General features: G+C 68.1%; 1 protein-coding gene across 1 annotated transcript; it reads right to left on the bottom strand.

The window, feature by feature from the left end:
- Positions 1-2,231: 2,231 nt before the first annotated feature.
- Positions 2,232-12,526, bottom strand: RNPEPL1 (arginyl aminopeptidase like 1). The gene is made up of 11 exons (XM_030323978.1): positions 11,939-12,526; positions 7,955-8,095; positions 7,469-7,620; positions 6,859-6,975; positions 6,445-6,680; positions 6,077-6,190; positions 5,416-5,528; positions 5,030-5,138; positions 3,846-4,076; positions 3,629-3,771; positions 2,232-3,168 (listed from the first exon to the last, which is right to left on the bottom strand). The coding sequence occupies exons 1-11, from the start codon at positions 12,470-12,472 to the stop codon at positions 2,881-2,883; spliced, it is 2,178 nt and encodes a 725-aa protein (XP_030179838.1). The 5' UTR covers positions 12,473-12,526; the 3' UTR covers positions 2,232-2,880.
- Positions 12,527-13,400: the final 874 nt, after the last annotated feature.

The following is a 13,400-nucleotide window of genomic DNA, read 5'->3' as shown; positions in this document are numbered from 1 at the left end:
TAATAGGACCCTCCCCCCCCCCCCAACCTATTGCTCCCAAGTGGCCCTAGGGGTCATGTGCATGATCATTTCCACAGTTGATGCTGGTTCTCCGAGGGGAGCCCACCTCTGGCCCTGGCTGTTCTGCGCATCCCGGGTCCTCACCCTCCTACCTGGGGAGCCTGGCTGCTCCCTTGTCTGGCCCGAAAATGCAGCTGTTGCCCAGCGTTCTGCCCCCAGCCCTGTGTGGTCACTACTGCCACTTGTCACCCCCCCCTTCCGTGCACGTGGTTGCAGTGGCCAGTGTGAGCCCCTCCCCAGCTCTCCCGTATCTCTGGCAAGGTGCCTGGAGCGCTCCAGATGTCCTCTCCCTCGTCAGCGTGGGTGGGTCCCTGAGGAGTGATGGTGACGGGAAGGCCACCCAACTGCTAGCCTGTAGCTGAATGAGAAACACGCCTTGTTGAAAACGTTGGTATTTCAGAGGTGTTTGTTGCTGGAGTGTGACTTAGCTTGTGGCCTAGAAACCAGCCCCTAGAAGAGGGTGCCATTCTATCAGAACACAGGACACGTGTGCCATGGGCGTGGGGCCGGCGGGGCCGCTCCGGAAGTGGAAGCGTTGGCAGGTGGGGTTCCGTGGTGGCTGGCACAACACGGTCAGCACCCGGCCGGGGTGACTCACAAGGCAGGTGGTGTGTGATGTGCTCGAGAGCCTGGTGGGAGAGCGGCAGCATGTGTTGGTCACAGGCAGTGTTGGGCAAGAGACTACAAGGAGGAGATGGGCCAAGAAAGTGTTGCCCGGGCTGCGAGCTGGGAGGGAAAGGAATGTTGAAACGCCAGGAACGCAGGGCCTCACGGGGCCGGGAGTGCTCCGGCTCGCTCCAGAGGGTCGCTCAGAGCCAGGACTGTGACGAGGACTGTGACAAGGACATTATCAAGGAGATGGGCGTCATCCTGCTAGCTGTGACAGCTGGGAGTTGCTTCTGAGCTTTGCAAAGTCAGGAGAGAGCGGGCAGGTGGGGCGGCAGGCAGGGAGCAAAGTGCACCCAGCAGCATCCGGGAAGGCACCGTGGCTGTGGAGCTGCGGGCAAGTCCGCGGCAAGACCGGCATCGTGAGAGCGCCGAACTGCCAATGAGACCAAGAGCCCGGGACTGAAAAGGGTGTGACTAGAGACTTGAAATTAACCTCCCCTCTTGCAGGGAAGAGGCCGACAGAGCGGCTCAGCCCCAATAGGGCTTCTCGTTGGCACCTGGTTTGGGAAGAGAACGGATCCTCCTGAGGGGCCACAGAGAGCCCAGGACGAGGCCTCTTGCAGGGCACCAGGATTGCTGTGGGGCGGGGGCTGCCGGACGCCTCCTGTGTTCTCCCTTCCGCAAGGACGTTGCTGCAGTGGCCCTGTCCGTCCCCTGCAGGGTGGGTGACCAGCCTTCCGGTTCCCAGGTTTCTGGGCTGAGTGGAACCCCACTCAGCCCTGATGCACAAACCCACGCTCATGGAGACCACCTGAGATGCTGGGTGCGTGGGGACCGGGCCGTCCCCCGGGGCAGAGGGGTCTAGAGAGCAGGAAAGTCCACGGGATACTGGTGACCTGGCGGCTGGGCAAGACGCTGCAGTCCTCTCAAGTCCCAGCCCCCTGTGCAGAGTGCGGCTCTGTGCCCGGGGCTGGCCTGTGGCCCAGGTGATGTGTCCTTTCTGGGCCTGGCGTGAGGCTCTGCAGGAGGCTGAGCCCGTGGGCGATCGTAAGCAGAACCCGGCTCAGCCCTTGGCCTCAGCGGGTGCGTCACACCCCCCCTTCCACCGCTCAGCCAGTCGCCCTCCGTGGCAGACACCCAAGTGGAGTCCCCGACCTCCTTCTTCTCTGAGCCCCACTCACACCTGTAGCGTCTGCTACGGTGGTGCCGGGGGCTGTTGGCCCTTGGCCATCCAAGATCAAACTTGCCCCCACCATGCACCCCTGCCTTTACCCCAGCTAGGGATGGGGGCCGCCCCTGAGAAAGGCCCAGAGTGGGGGTGGTGACAAGTGGCCTCCTCCGCTTTGGTGTTCGAGGGCCTGGGCGGGGAGGGCGGGGCTGGCCTGCTGCTGGTCCTCAGAACCCCAGGCTGCAGGGCAGGATCTGGGGCCTCTGAGGGCAGAGCCAGGAGTGGCTGGAGTGCAAAGGAAGCCCCTTCCGCCCCATCAGCAGCCCCCTGCCCGAGCACAGGCCAGGGTGGCCAGGTGCACGCGGAAGACGAGCTGGGACGAACAGGCCGGGGGGGCTGTTTGCAGAGTGGAGGTTTAATGGGACGATCACGGTGACCCGGCTGCAGGGCCCCCAGGCCTCTCCCGCACGGTGGGAAAGAGTACCAGCACCAGCACCACCTGCCCTCTTCCCTGTGGGGTGTTACAGCCGCGAGACAGACTGTCCTGGGGCCCGGGACCCCGTGTTCCCTGAGGGGCTAAGGCTTTCTGGGGACCCCTTCCCAGGGAGGTCCACCCTCTCCTCAGTGTCCCCTGGCCTTACACTAAGGGCATGTCTGTGTCCTTGTCCTCTGCCAGGGGCCGGCTGAGGCTGCCGACCCCAGCAGCGGGGTGCGGGACTCCGTGGGCAGGAGGCCCGCCGTGAGGACGGCGCGGCCCGGGCTTCCCGGCGGACGTAAGGCACAGTGTGGCAGTCGCCGTGGGACTGCGGGGCTGTCACCCCGGGGGCAGTGCCCGGCGGTCAGTGTTGAGACAGGCATGGCGTGTGCTGGCCTCTCCGGGCCTGCAGTGCAAGAGAGCTGGGGGGCCAGGTCCACGGGCCTCGCCGGCCGTGAGGAGGTCCCTGGCAGAGCCCGCAGGAGGGAGCTCACGGCCAGAGGCGAGGCGCAGTCACGGCGGGCCCGGGGCTACAGAAGGCACAATCGTGGTGTCTGGGAGGTCAGGGCTAGGCAGACACGTTGACGTCCCTGAGAGAAATGGCGGCACCGGGGGCCTCGTCCCCGAGCAGCAGGGCCGGTGCTTCTGGGTCCACCTCCGAGTCTGCTCCGGCACCGCCTTGTTCCGCGCTGGGCTCGGCGCCAGGGCCCAGGCCCTGGGACAGGATCTGCTGGATGGTCCTGCGCAGGTTGGGGTGAAGCCGGCCCTGGGTCTGGTAGAACACCTCCAGGGCGAAGGACTTGAGGGCGCCGGTGCAGAGGTCCTCGTACAGCGGGATGGTGTACATGCGGGACATCTGGGGAGGTCGGCACACTGTGGCCCCGGCCCTTCCCTGGCCCAGCCTGCCAGCCCAGCCACCCCGGCCTGCGGTCACACTGCCGGAGGCCTCTCAGCCCCCACCGCTGCGGGCCTTCCGCAGAGGCCTCGTCTCCGGGGAGCTCGGGTCCAGGGGCAGTGAAGGGGGACAGGTGTGCGGGGCGGGGAGGCTGGAGCCCGGGACCCTCGGGTACCCCTGGGGCCACGGTCCGGGGGCTGGACTGCCCGCAGGCGCAGGACCCGGTATGCCTCGACCTCCAGACTCTACTCCCGGCTTTGACCTCTGGAGGACACGGCCTCCCCTCCCATCTGGTGTGTGTCCCCAGTGCCAACCCAGACGCCGCGCGTCTCCCACCTCCTCCCGGACACCGTCCATCCTCCCGGACGCCCGGCCTGCTGGGTGAAGCCGTGGGGGCGGGGCCTGGTGCGGGAGGCCATACCTGGCTCTCGAGGAACCGCCGGACCCGGTGGAGGTCGGGGTAGTAGTCGTTGCGGACGACGATCTGCAGCCAGCGGATACGGATCTCGGCGTTCATGGAGTCCAGCAGGGACGAGTAGCACTTGGACAGGCGCATCACCACCTCTGCCGGGCCACACGCAGGTCAGGGCCGGGCAGGCACACTCCGCCCCAGCCACCCTGGCGGCCACAGGACCTACCCTGGGGCAGCGGGGACCCATCCAGGAGCCGGTCCAGGAAGAGCGCTGTCTGGAAGGTCCTCCACTTGGAGATGTCGATGGCACTGGCAGAGGCGGCCGCCTGGTCCAGAGGCTCCGCGGTCCACAGCTGGAAGAGGGCCTCCACGGGCCGGGTCAGGCTGGAGCCCTGGGACAGGTCCGGCTCGGCCAGTGGGGGGCCCGTGGCGTTGAGCCAGCGCTCGAACTCCAGCCCTGCCGGAGAGATGCCGTCCTGGGGTCCCCACCCGAAGCCAGCTTGCCCCGGCGACCCCGGACTCTCAGAGCGTGCCCGGGTGTGACTGTCCCAGGGAGCCCCAGGGCAGGGGCAGTTAGGGGAGGCCAGGGTCCGCTCTGGCGCCTGCCACCTGGAGCTGCAGGAAGGGCTCCTGTGAAGCAGCGCAGGGAGGCCTGAAGACTGAAGCTGGTGGCTGAGGGCCCCTACCCCGCCACGCTTCTCATGGGTACAAAGCAGCGAGGCACTTTAAACCCAACCTCAGTGCCCGGGGTGTGGGGGGGAGGGGCGGGGGAGCAGGGGGTGGGGCGGCGACCTGCTTTAAAGCCTGGGGCAGCTGGGGGGGGGGCACACGTGCTGCTGTTCCCCACCCCCAAAGGCCCTCGGTGCTTTTATTAATCCTTCCGAAACCAAGCCACGCTGCCCACGCCTCCCAGCCACGCTTCATTGCTCCCTAGCAAATCTTGGCTCTCCCTAGACCTCCGACACCTCCAGTCTCTCCTTTGGCCCCAAGCCCTCAGAGCCCCAGAGACACCTCTGTGGGTAAGGCACAGGTGGGCCAGCTGGCCTCAGGCAGCTCTGAGGCAAACCTCCCTCGGCCCAGCCAATCATGCCCCAGGCCTTTTGCACACGGTGCCTACTTTTCAGCCTGCTTGACCTAAGGGCTACCTCCTCAGGGAAGCCGCCTGGGCCCCACGAGGCTGGGAAACACACTGTCCTCTCTGCACCCACGGGGTCCCAACCTGAGGACCGTGCCATCCAGCCAGGGTTGGCCGACGGGGGGGCGGACGAACCCAAGGGGGGGCCTTTCTCCAGGCAGGAGCGGCATCCTTTGCAGCAGAGCCTCCCCGCCCCCGCCCCCGCTCACACCCGCTGCGCCCCTGGTGGGCTGAAGGCTAGCCGGACGCGGGCATGTGGCCGGCGGTGGCCTCACCTGCCCGGCAGTCCACACTTTGCTCCTTCAGCTCTGGGAAGAAGCTCAGGAAGGAGTCCAGCAGGTCCTGGGCTACCACGCTGGTGAACTTGTACTTCTCCACGTAGGCCTGCGCAGGTGGGGCAGGGCTCAGGAAGGCTGCGGGCGGGGCGCACCAGCCTCCACCAACGCAGGGGTGGGCGCAGAGGCACCCGTGTGGCCACGTGGACCTTGCCGAGTGGCCGAGACCGGGAGGAGCCAGAGGGAGGAGGCGGTGCCCTGCACCGCTGCCGTCAGGCCCCCCTGGACTCCACGCCGCCCTCCAGGACAGAAAGCAGCCCCGGGAGCTGGGGAGGGGCTCAGGGCGGGTGGAGGGCAGGGCCTGTCCCGGGGAGAGGGCTGCTCACTCGGAGAAAGTCGTCAAAGCGCTGGGGGTCTCCACACAGCTGGGACAGGTAGTACACGAAGCAGTAGCCCTTCTCGTACGTAAACAGGTTCATCAGGTGGCTGGGATTCACTCCTGCAAGGGGAACAGCCCTGGCTCTGGGCGGTGTCCGGGCCCTCCCACGTCTGGTGGCAAAGGGGGCCGGGGTGGTCGGGCGCTGCGGAGCAGGAAGGGCTCACAGCTCCTGTCCCTCACGTCCCCAGAGCCCTGGGCGCACGCCGATGGGGCCTGCCCTGCCCGCGGGGCCTTGGAGGAAACCGAGGGCCCGCACATCATGGCGGCCAGCGCTCAGAGCCCGTGAGAGGCGGCGGCAGGCTGAGGGAGCCTAGGGGAGGCCTTCCTAGGGCCGGGGGCACCCAGCCTGGCCTTTGTGGGGATCCAGCCAGAGACGCCACAGCCAGAGGAAGCAAGGGGTGGTGAGGCCCTTCGGGGCGACGTCTGCAGGGCCCGGGGCAGGGCCTGGCGGGAGCACCTGGTGAGAGCGGGTGCCTGGCGGGAGCGGGTACCTAGCGGGAGTGGGTACCTGGTGGGATGGGTACCTGGCGGGAGCGGGTACTTGGCGGGAGCGGGTACCTGGCGGGAGCGGGTACCTGGCGGGAGCAGGGCCTGGCAGCAGTGGGTACCTGGCTCCAGCTTGACCTGCAGCTTGCTGACCGGGCTGTCCTCTCCGAGGAGCTTCATCTGCCTGTGCAGGGCATCCAGGCGGAAGGCCGTCTCCAGACAGGTGAAGGCAGCCCCTGGACGGGGACAGGAGGGCAGTGGAGGTGGGAGGGGGCAGGGCCAGCCTGAGCACCCGGGCAGGTTCGAGGCCGCTCCCCGCCCTGAGCCTCGTGGGGGGCGAGACACGCACGCGGCAGGGGACCGCGCACCCCAGGGGCCGGGCTGGGCTCTCAGACCCTTGCACAGCACCCAGGACGGCCCTGGCCCCGGCCTGGCCGTGTGGGGCTCCTACCGTCCCCCCACCCTTCCCGCAGCCAGCCGGCGGCAGTACCATAGGTCTCAGTGGTGATGCGGCGCTGGGCGTAGGTGGCCAGGCCCTCACTCAACCACATCTCCTCCCACGTGGCGTTGGTGACGGCGTTGCCGAACCAGCTGTGGGCCACCTCGTGGATGACGTCGATGACCAGGAACTCGTCACTCTCCAGGATGGAGGAGATGATGAAGGTGAGGCAGGGGTTCTCCATGGCCACGATGGGGAAGGAGGGCGGCAGGAAGACAATGTCGTACCTGCCCCGGGCGGGAGGGCGGGCGAGCGACCGTGAGAGGCCCGGGGGGCCTTCCTCCCCCGGACATCAGACGGGGGACCCTCCCCGTAGGCCCTCATTTGCCCCTCGGGAAGGCAGGACTTGCCCTCTGACCCGCCCGCCGCGTAGCCCACCGGGCTCCCGGGCGCCCCGCGACATACCTGCCCCACATGTACGGCCCATACAGCCGCTCGGCTGCGCTCAGCCACTGCTCCACGGCGCCCGACAGCTTGCTGGTAGCCGTGGGCAGGAGGCACGGCTCGGCCCACACGCGGCTCCTAATACAGGGCGGAGAGGGTGGGCAGAGGCCGGGCGGCCCCCACCCCACTCGCCCGCAGGCCTTCCCTCTCCTTCTGGGCTCAAATACCACCCACGCCTCCGAGAGCAGTCAGCCCGCTGCCCGCCACCCCACCTCACCGGAGGGCCGCCACGCAGGCCCTTCCCGCGGCAGCGGCCGAGCCACACGCCAAGGGGGTGGCTCGGTGCCCCTTGTTGCTGGGGCCAGATAACCCACCCAGGCTCGAGGGTGTGTCGGGCTCTGGTGCGGCCCCAGCAGGAGGACACTAAGGAGGGGGAGAGCCCCGGCTTCTGGCCGGGGCCGGGGGAGGGTGGGGTAGGAGGAGCCTGGCAGTGCGAAGCAGTGGGAACCACGGTGTGGGGGTCCTCGGCAGGGCAGCCACGGACGCAGGCCTCGTGTCCAGCCCACGGTGGGATTTCCCCCCAGCCTGGGCCCCAGGCAGCAGCAGCTGCTGCAGGCAGCGGTGGCCCTACCTAGGCCCGATGTCTGCCGGCTGGAGGTCCCCGGCCACCAGGGCCACGAGGTAGGCGGGCACAGGGTGCTCCATGTGAAAGCGGTAGACGCCCTCCTCCTCCACGTACGTGCTCTGCGTGGCACTCATCAGCACCTGCACCCCCGACGGGGCCTGCGTGCGAGGAGGCCCCACCCATCAGGGCACCCCATGTCCTTGATGGGGAACCCCGCATCCCCCCGCAGGGCGCCCCACGTCCGTGATGGGAAATCCCACGCCCCCTGTCAGGGTAACCCATGTCTTCAATGGCGGGTCCACAAGGTGGGTCAGGGAATCCCGTGTCCGGGGTGGGGAGCCCCGCCCCCCTGACGGGCACCTCTCCTCCCAGGGGCGGCTCCTCCCACGCTACGCTGGGCACCCCGGTCAGGCTGCCCCCCCACCGCCGCCCTGCGCTGGGGCTCCCTCTCGGAGGGTGGCGAGGAGGTGGGCCAGGCTGGTGGACGCTGACCTTGACGACGGCCGAGTAGGTGCACTTGACGGCGGGCGTGTCGAAGCAGGGGAAGAAGGAGCGGTTGCATACCGAGTGGCCCTGGGTGAAGACGAAGGGCTTGGCGTTGCCGTAGGTCAGCTCGGGGTCCAGCCACCAGATCTGCAGGCGGGCAGCGGGCAGGGCATCAGCGCCACCCTCCCCGTCACAGTGGGCCGCGGCCCCTCTCCCCGGCGAGGCGCGAGGGTCCCTGTCCCGCGGAAAGCATCACGTGGACAGGTGGCCGGGACACCTCTGCCAACCACGCCTTATTTCCGGGAAGCTGGGCAGGTTTCCTGGGGAGAGCAGGGCCTCGGGGAAGTGGCCCTTGACCGGTGGTCCCACTCAGGCTTCTCGGCCCTGGGCCTCTGGGGACGGCGGCCAGAGAGGAAGACAGTGAGGGCCTGGGGGGTGGGGGGAGATGGTCCCATTGGGCTCATCCAGAGCCAACAGCCACTGCTGGTCACTGTCGCTTGCCTGCGCCTCCGGCAGGCAGGTCAGCTGACCCAGAGCACGGCCTCTACTACGTCACCAGAGCCAGCAGGAGGCCGTGCATCCAGGAGCCAGCCCAGGGAATTGAGCCTCCTGGCCCCTGCTCCTCCTCCCAGCTTCCAGAGGGAAACTGACGCCCAGTCTGAAGCACGCCCAGATTCTCACAGGCCGGCAGCGGGCAAAGGGAGCCAAGAAGGTGCAAATGGGGGGAAACCAGAGCTTCCCGATGAGCCACACACTGGGAGGGAACTCCTGAGCCCAGGGCCGCCCCTGGGAATGCGGTTATCCTCGCCGGGAGGGACCCCATGGGGGGACGGGCTCCGGGCCAGGAGAGGACGGGCGGGACAGGAGTGGCCCCGAGGAGGGCCGCTGGTGCACGTGCGCGGCCCCTGAATCTGTTCTTCACACGCTCCCCTCTGTCAGCACACGATCACTGAAGCAAACTGGGTTGTTCCTCGTCCGCTGCAGCACCCAAGCGCACAAGGGTCCCCCCAGGGCGGTTATGAAAGGACCCCAACCCCCCACAGCCTCTGCAAGTGATGGCTTGGTGGAGTCCACAGCTGCGGGCCACCGCGGCCGCTGGCCGGCCATTGACGGGGTTTCATGCTTAAATCACAGAAGCGGTGGACACCAGATCCAGGGGGGCCTCCCTTCCCCGCAGACCACAGACCCCAGACCCAAGTGGATCCCTGGACCCGGCAGGGCTGCCTACCCGGCCCCGGCCAGACGCTGGCCAGTGTTCACAGGTGTCTTTAAAACTTCCCTCTGGCTGCTCTGTCTCTGTCCCCTCACTATGGGCAGCCCGTGGTGGCATCTTCTTTTTCTGCTGACCCTCGACGTGCACAAGGCCTGTCTGTGGAGCCTGTTCAACACTGCAGGCTCCCAGGCCCCACCCCAGAGCTTTCTGGGGCCAGGACCCAGGAATCTGCATTAAGGAGACTCTGCAGGGGCGCCTGGGTGGCACAGTCGGTTAAACGTCCGACTTCAGCCAGGTCACGATCTCACAGTTGGTGAGTTCGAGCCCCGCATCAGGCTTGGGGCAGTCAGCCTGTCAGCTCGGAGCCTGCTTCAGATCCTCTGTCCAACTCTCTCTCTGCTCCTCCCCGTCCCCCCCCCTCCCACCCCCTCGTGCTCTCTCTGTCTCAAAAAAAAATAAAGAAAAGGTTTTTTTAAAAAAAAAAGAAAAAAAGATGGGGCGCCTGGGTGGCGCAGTCGGTTAAGCGTCCGACTTCAGCCAGGTCACGATCTCGCGGTCCGTGAGTTCGAGCCCCGCGTCGGGCTCTGGGCTGACGGCTCGGAGCCTGGAGCCTGTTTCCGATTCTGTGTCTCCCTCTCTCTCTGCCCCTCCCCCGTTCGTGCTCTGTCTCTCTCTGTCCCAAAAATAAATAAACGTTGAAAAAAAAAAAAATTTTTTTTAAGGAGACTCTGCAGTGGATGGTGTGACCGGTGGTCCTTGGCCCGCGCTGGGGACGGGCTCCCAAGGTCCCCCAGACCCCCTTCAACCTTTTTTCCCCTCTCACACCACCACAGCCTCCCCTTCCACTGACTCCTCCCCCTCCTGTGGTCCTCCTCAGGCTCCGCCCAGCTCAGCCCCCCACCCCCACCCCCATTTCCCACTCCTCACGTCCACTCGTGGGCCCAGCCAGAGAGGGCGCACCCCGCACTGGTCTCCCCTTAGCCTAGCAGAGGCCAGTGGGGTCCACAGTCCTCCCTGGGAGTGGGGGGGCTGGGGCAGACCCCCAGGCAGGCGGGACCCTGCCCCAGAGGTGAGCCACCAGGTCCCAGGGGCAGAGGCACAGTTGCAGATGGGCTGGTGACGCCTCTAGACATCACAGTGCAGGAAGAAAGCTGTCCTTGACAGGGTGGGTGGGATTCAGGAATGGGACGCAAGAGACATCCCAGAGTCTGCAGCACCCTAAACTGACTCTGGAGGTGGGGGGACCCACGGGCAGGGCCTCCCAGGAAGCGACAGCCTCAGCTGGCACAGGGATGGGTTTAGGGATTTAAGCCTGAGTCCTAGAACAAGCCAGGAAGAGAAGGGGACTGTGTGCACGGTCCCCGAGCCCTGTGGCCTTCACGCAGGACAGTGGGTGCCTGAGGTCAGACGCCAAACCCTGTGTGCTCTGCAAGCGATCCGGCTCACGTGCCAGGCCCCTGTCACCCCACCCACAGCTGCGCAGTCTGTGTGGGGACCATGGCGCCCCTCCCTGCTCCAAGCACCCATAGAAAGCCCAGGGACAACGGCCACTCTTGCTGGCAGCCTGCTGAGGGTCCGGGCCCCACCATTCTGCTACTCATGGCCTTGAGTGGACCAGACACGAGGGTTCCAAGCTCACAGAACAAGTTCAGGGAGAAGCACACCTTCGTTCTCCCTGCATGCTGGGAGCGTGTCTGCCACCTGTCAGAGCCCCAGCCTAGCTGAGCAGGCAGCGGGGGGGCCAGCACACTGGTGGGGGCTCCGGGGAGGAGGTGGGGGCGGGGCCTGCTCAGGGCCCCCAGGAATCGGGCAGGAAGCCCACAGGTGTGCGTCTGGTCCGGGCTCTTCCCATCCTGACGTCACCTTGGTGGCTCCTGGCCTGATGCCTACGCCACCTGTCCCTTTGCAAGCTGCGGGCAGTGACAGACGGAACCTCTCAGGGCCTCCCAGAGCCGCGTGCGTGTGGTGTACACGGGGGAGCGGGGTGTCACGCGTGTGTTGTCCACATGGGGACCCAGGGAACCAACCGCGTGCCGCGGGAACGAAAGACCTGCTCCTTCCTGGAAACCTCACCCCGGAGCAGGGGTGCCGCAGACACAGCGCCCCACCTGCGCCACCCAGGCTTCTCGGCAGAGCCTTCGGGCCGGTGGGCGTCCCGGGCCCAGAGCCCGGCAGAGCCTCCGTAAGTAAGTGCCTGTGGGGCCACCCGGCTGCAGCATCCACCAATCCTCGCGCAGGGGGGCCCAGGGCACCAGAGCCAACCCGGCCCTCTCTGTCTCCGCTCTGGCAGGCCTGTCCCTCATGCCACCTCCAGAGAACACATCAGGTGCCTCCGAGTCCTCTGAAGACACAGGTCCCACGGAGGCCCTTCCACGTCCGACACCACCCACTGGCCTGCCCCGGTGCCAAGCTCCGGCAGATGTATGGCTTGGCTTGTACCCACCAGAGGCGGCCCTCGTCCCCAAGCAGGGACCATCTCTGCACAACTGAAGGGAGAGGCCTCCCTTGGTGGCATGCAGTCCCCTGCCCCCGCCGGGCCGGCACCAGGGCTCTCGCTCAGCCCAAGTCTCCTAAGACTCGGAATCACTGAGGGCACCTGAACGGGGCCCCAGGGCCAGGGGGAGCAGTGCTAGGCCAGAGGCCACGGACCCCTGCAGGTGCCCTCGCTGCAGGTGCCCCAGGCGCAGAGCCCGGGTTAACGCCCTCTAACCTGGCAGCGCGGGGAGAGGCCGCCCAGAGACGGCCCTGAGACCAGCCCACAGCCCCGGCGGACTCACGGCGGGGGCGTCGGTCGAGGTGTAGCGCAGGATGACCTGGAAGGGCTGGTGCGCCTGCAGCTCGGGCGGCAGCGTGACGGTGAGCGAGGAGCCGTAGTCGGTGAACGGGTCCACCCTGAAGGCCAGCGGGCAGCAGTCGGGCTCGGCGCCGGGCGCCTCGGGGAAGGCGGGCAGCGGGGGCGGCGGCGCGGGCCCGGGCCCGGCTGCGGCGAAGGCGAAGGCGCAGGGCGGCTCGGCGGCGGCGGCGGCGGCGGGGGCGCGGCGGAAGGCGGCCGAGTGCAGGCGCAGGGCCGGGTGCGCGTCGAGCACGAGCGCGCGGGGCGCGGGCCGCAGCGCGCACAGCTCGAGCACCAGGCAGCCGGCCAGCTCGCGCGCCTCGGGCCGCAGCTCCAGGCCCAGCTGCAGGTGGCGGAGGCGGAAGAGCTGCGCGCTGGAGGCCGAGGCCACGTCCAGGGCGGGCGGCGGCTCCGGCGGCGGGCGGGCGGGCGCGGCCTCGGCGCCGGGCGCCTTGCAGCAGCAGCACTGCGCCGCCATAGCCGCCCGCGCTAGGTGAAATCCATGGGCGGCGGCCGCGGCGGGCCGCCGGGAGCGGGCGAGGGGCGCCGGGCGGCGGCGGCGGGCGGCGGCGGCGGCGGCGGCGGTGGTGGTGGCGGCGGGGCGCGGGCACAACAGGAAGTCGCGCCGGGAGCCGCCCGGCCCGGCCCCGTGCCGTGCACCGCCCCGCTCGGGCTCCGCTCGGCCGCCGCCGGGGGCGCTGTGCGCGGGGCCGGGCCCGGGGAGCCGGGGACGCCGTGCGCACGGGACCGGGGCGGGGCGGCCGAGGGAGCTGGGCGCCGAGGGGGACCGGAGGTCCGGGGCGCTCCTCCGGGGGCCGGGCCGGGGAGCCGGAGGCTCTGGGAGCCGGGGACGCCGGGTGCAGGTCCGGGGGGCAACGCGTGAGGGGTTGGGACGCCGTGCGCGAGGCGGGGCTGGGGAGCCGGGAGAGCTGTATGCGGGGGAGCCCGGGGACACCGTGCGCGGGGATGGGTACTAGGTGCGGGGCGGGCCAGCAAGCCGGGGAGGGGGGTGTTGTGCACTGGGGGACCGGGGCGCACAGGGGCCTGGGTGTACCCTTGGCATCCCAAGCGGCATCCCAAGCCCTGTGCGCTTCTCTCCCGGCTTCTCAGGGCTGCTGTGAGCCAGGTTCCTAGGGGTGGTGGCTGCTTAGCGCGGTCTCTGCTTGTGCGAAGCCTGGAAGTGTACGCACCCCTCCCCCCGCGCCCCCTCCATCGCGAGGCCAGTAGTCCGTGTTGCGGAGCCTGGGGGCCTTAGGACTGTGCCGTCATATAAGGTAGCAGTAGCCGCATGTGGCTGTTCAGATTTAGCCAAAATGTTAAGCTTATTCCTCCGTGGCACTAGCCATAGCTCGAGGTCTCCAACCAGTGTGTGTAGGGTAGCGTGTGGCTAATGGCAACCGTACTGG

The sequence above is a fragment of the Lynx canadensis genome, chromosome C1 (genome assembly GCF_007474595.2).
Source record: "Lynx canadensis isolate LIC74 chromosome C1, mLynCan4.pri.v2, whole genome shotgun sequence".
Classification (NCBI taxonomy): domain Eukaryota; kingdom Metazoa; phylum Chordata; class Mammalia; order Carnivora; family Felidae; genus Lynx; species Lynx canadensis.
Note: the sequence above shows the minus strand (reverse complement) of the source record. Positions and strands in the feature narration are given on the sequence as shown.

Coding starts and splice junctions, on each gene's coding strand:
- RNPEPL1 (XM_030323978.1), bottom strand. CDS start 12,472: ATGGCGGCGCAGTGCTGCTGCTGCAAGGCGCCCGGCGCCGAGGCCGCG. Junction 5,139..5,415: donor GCTTTGACGACTTTCTCCGA/GTGAGCAGCCCT, acceptor CCACCTGCGCAG/GCCTACGTGGAGAAGTACAA. Junction 4,077..5,029: donor AAGTGTGGACTGCCGGGCAG/GTGAGGCCACCG, acceptor TCTCTCCGGCAG/GGCTGGAGTTCGAGCGCTGG.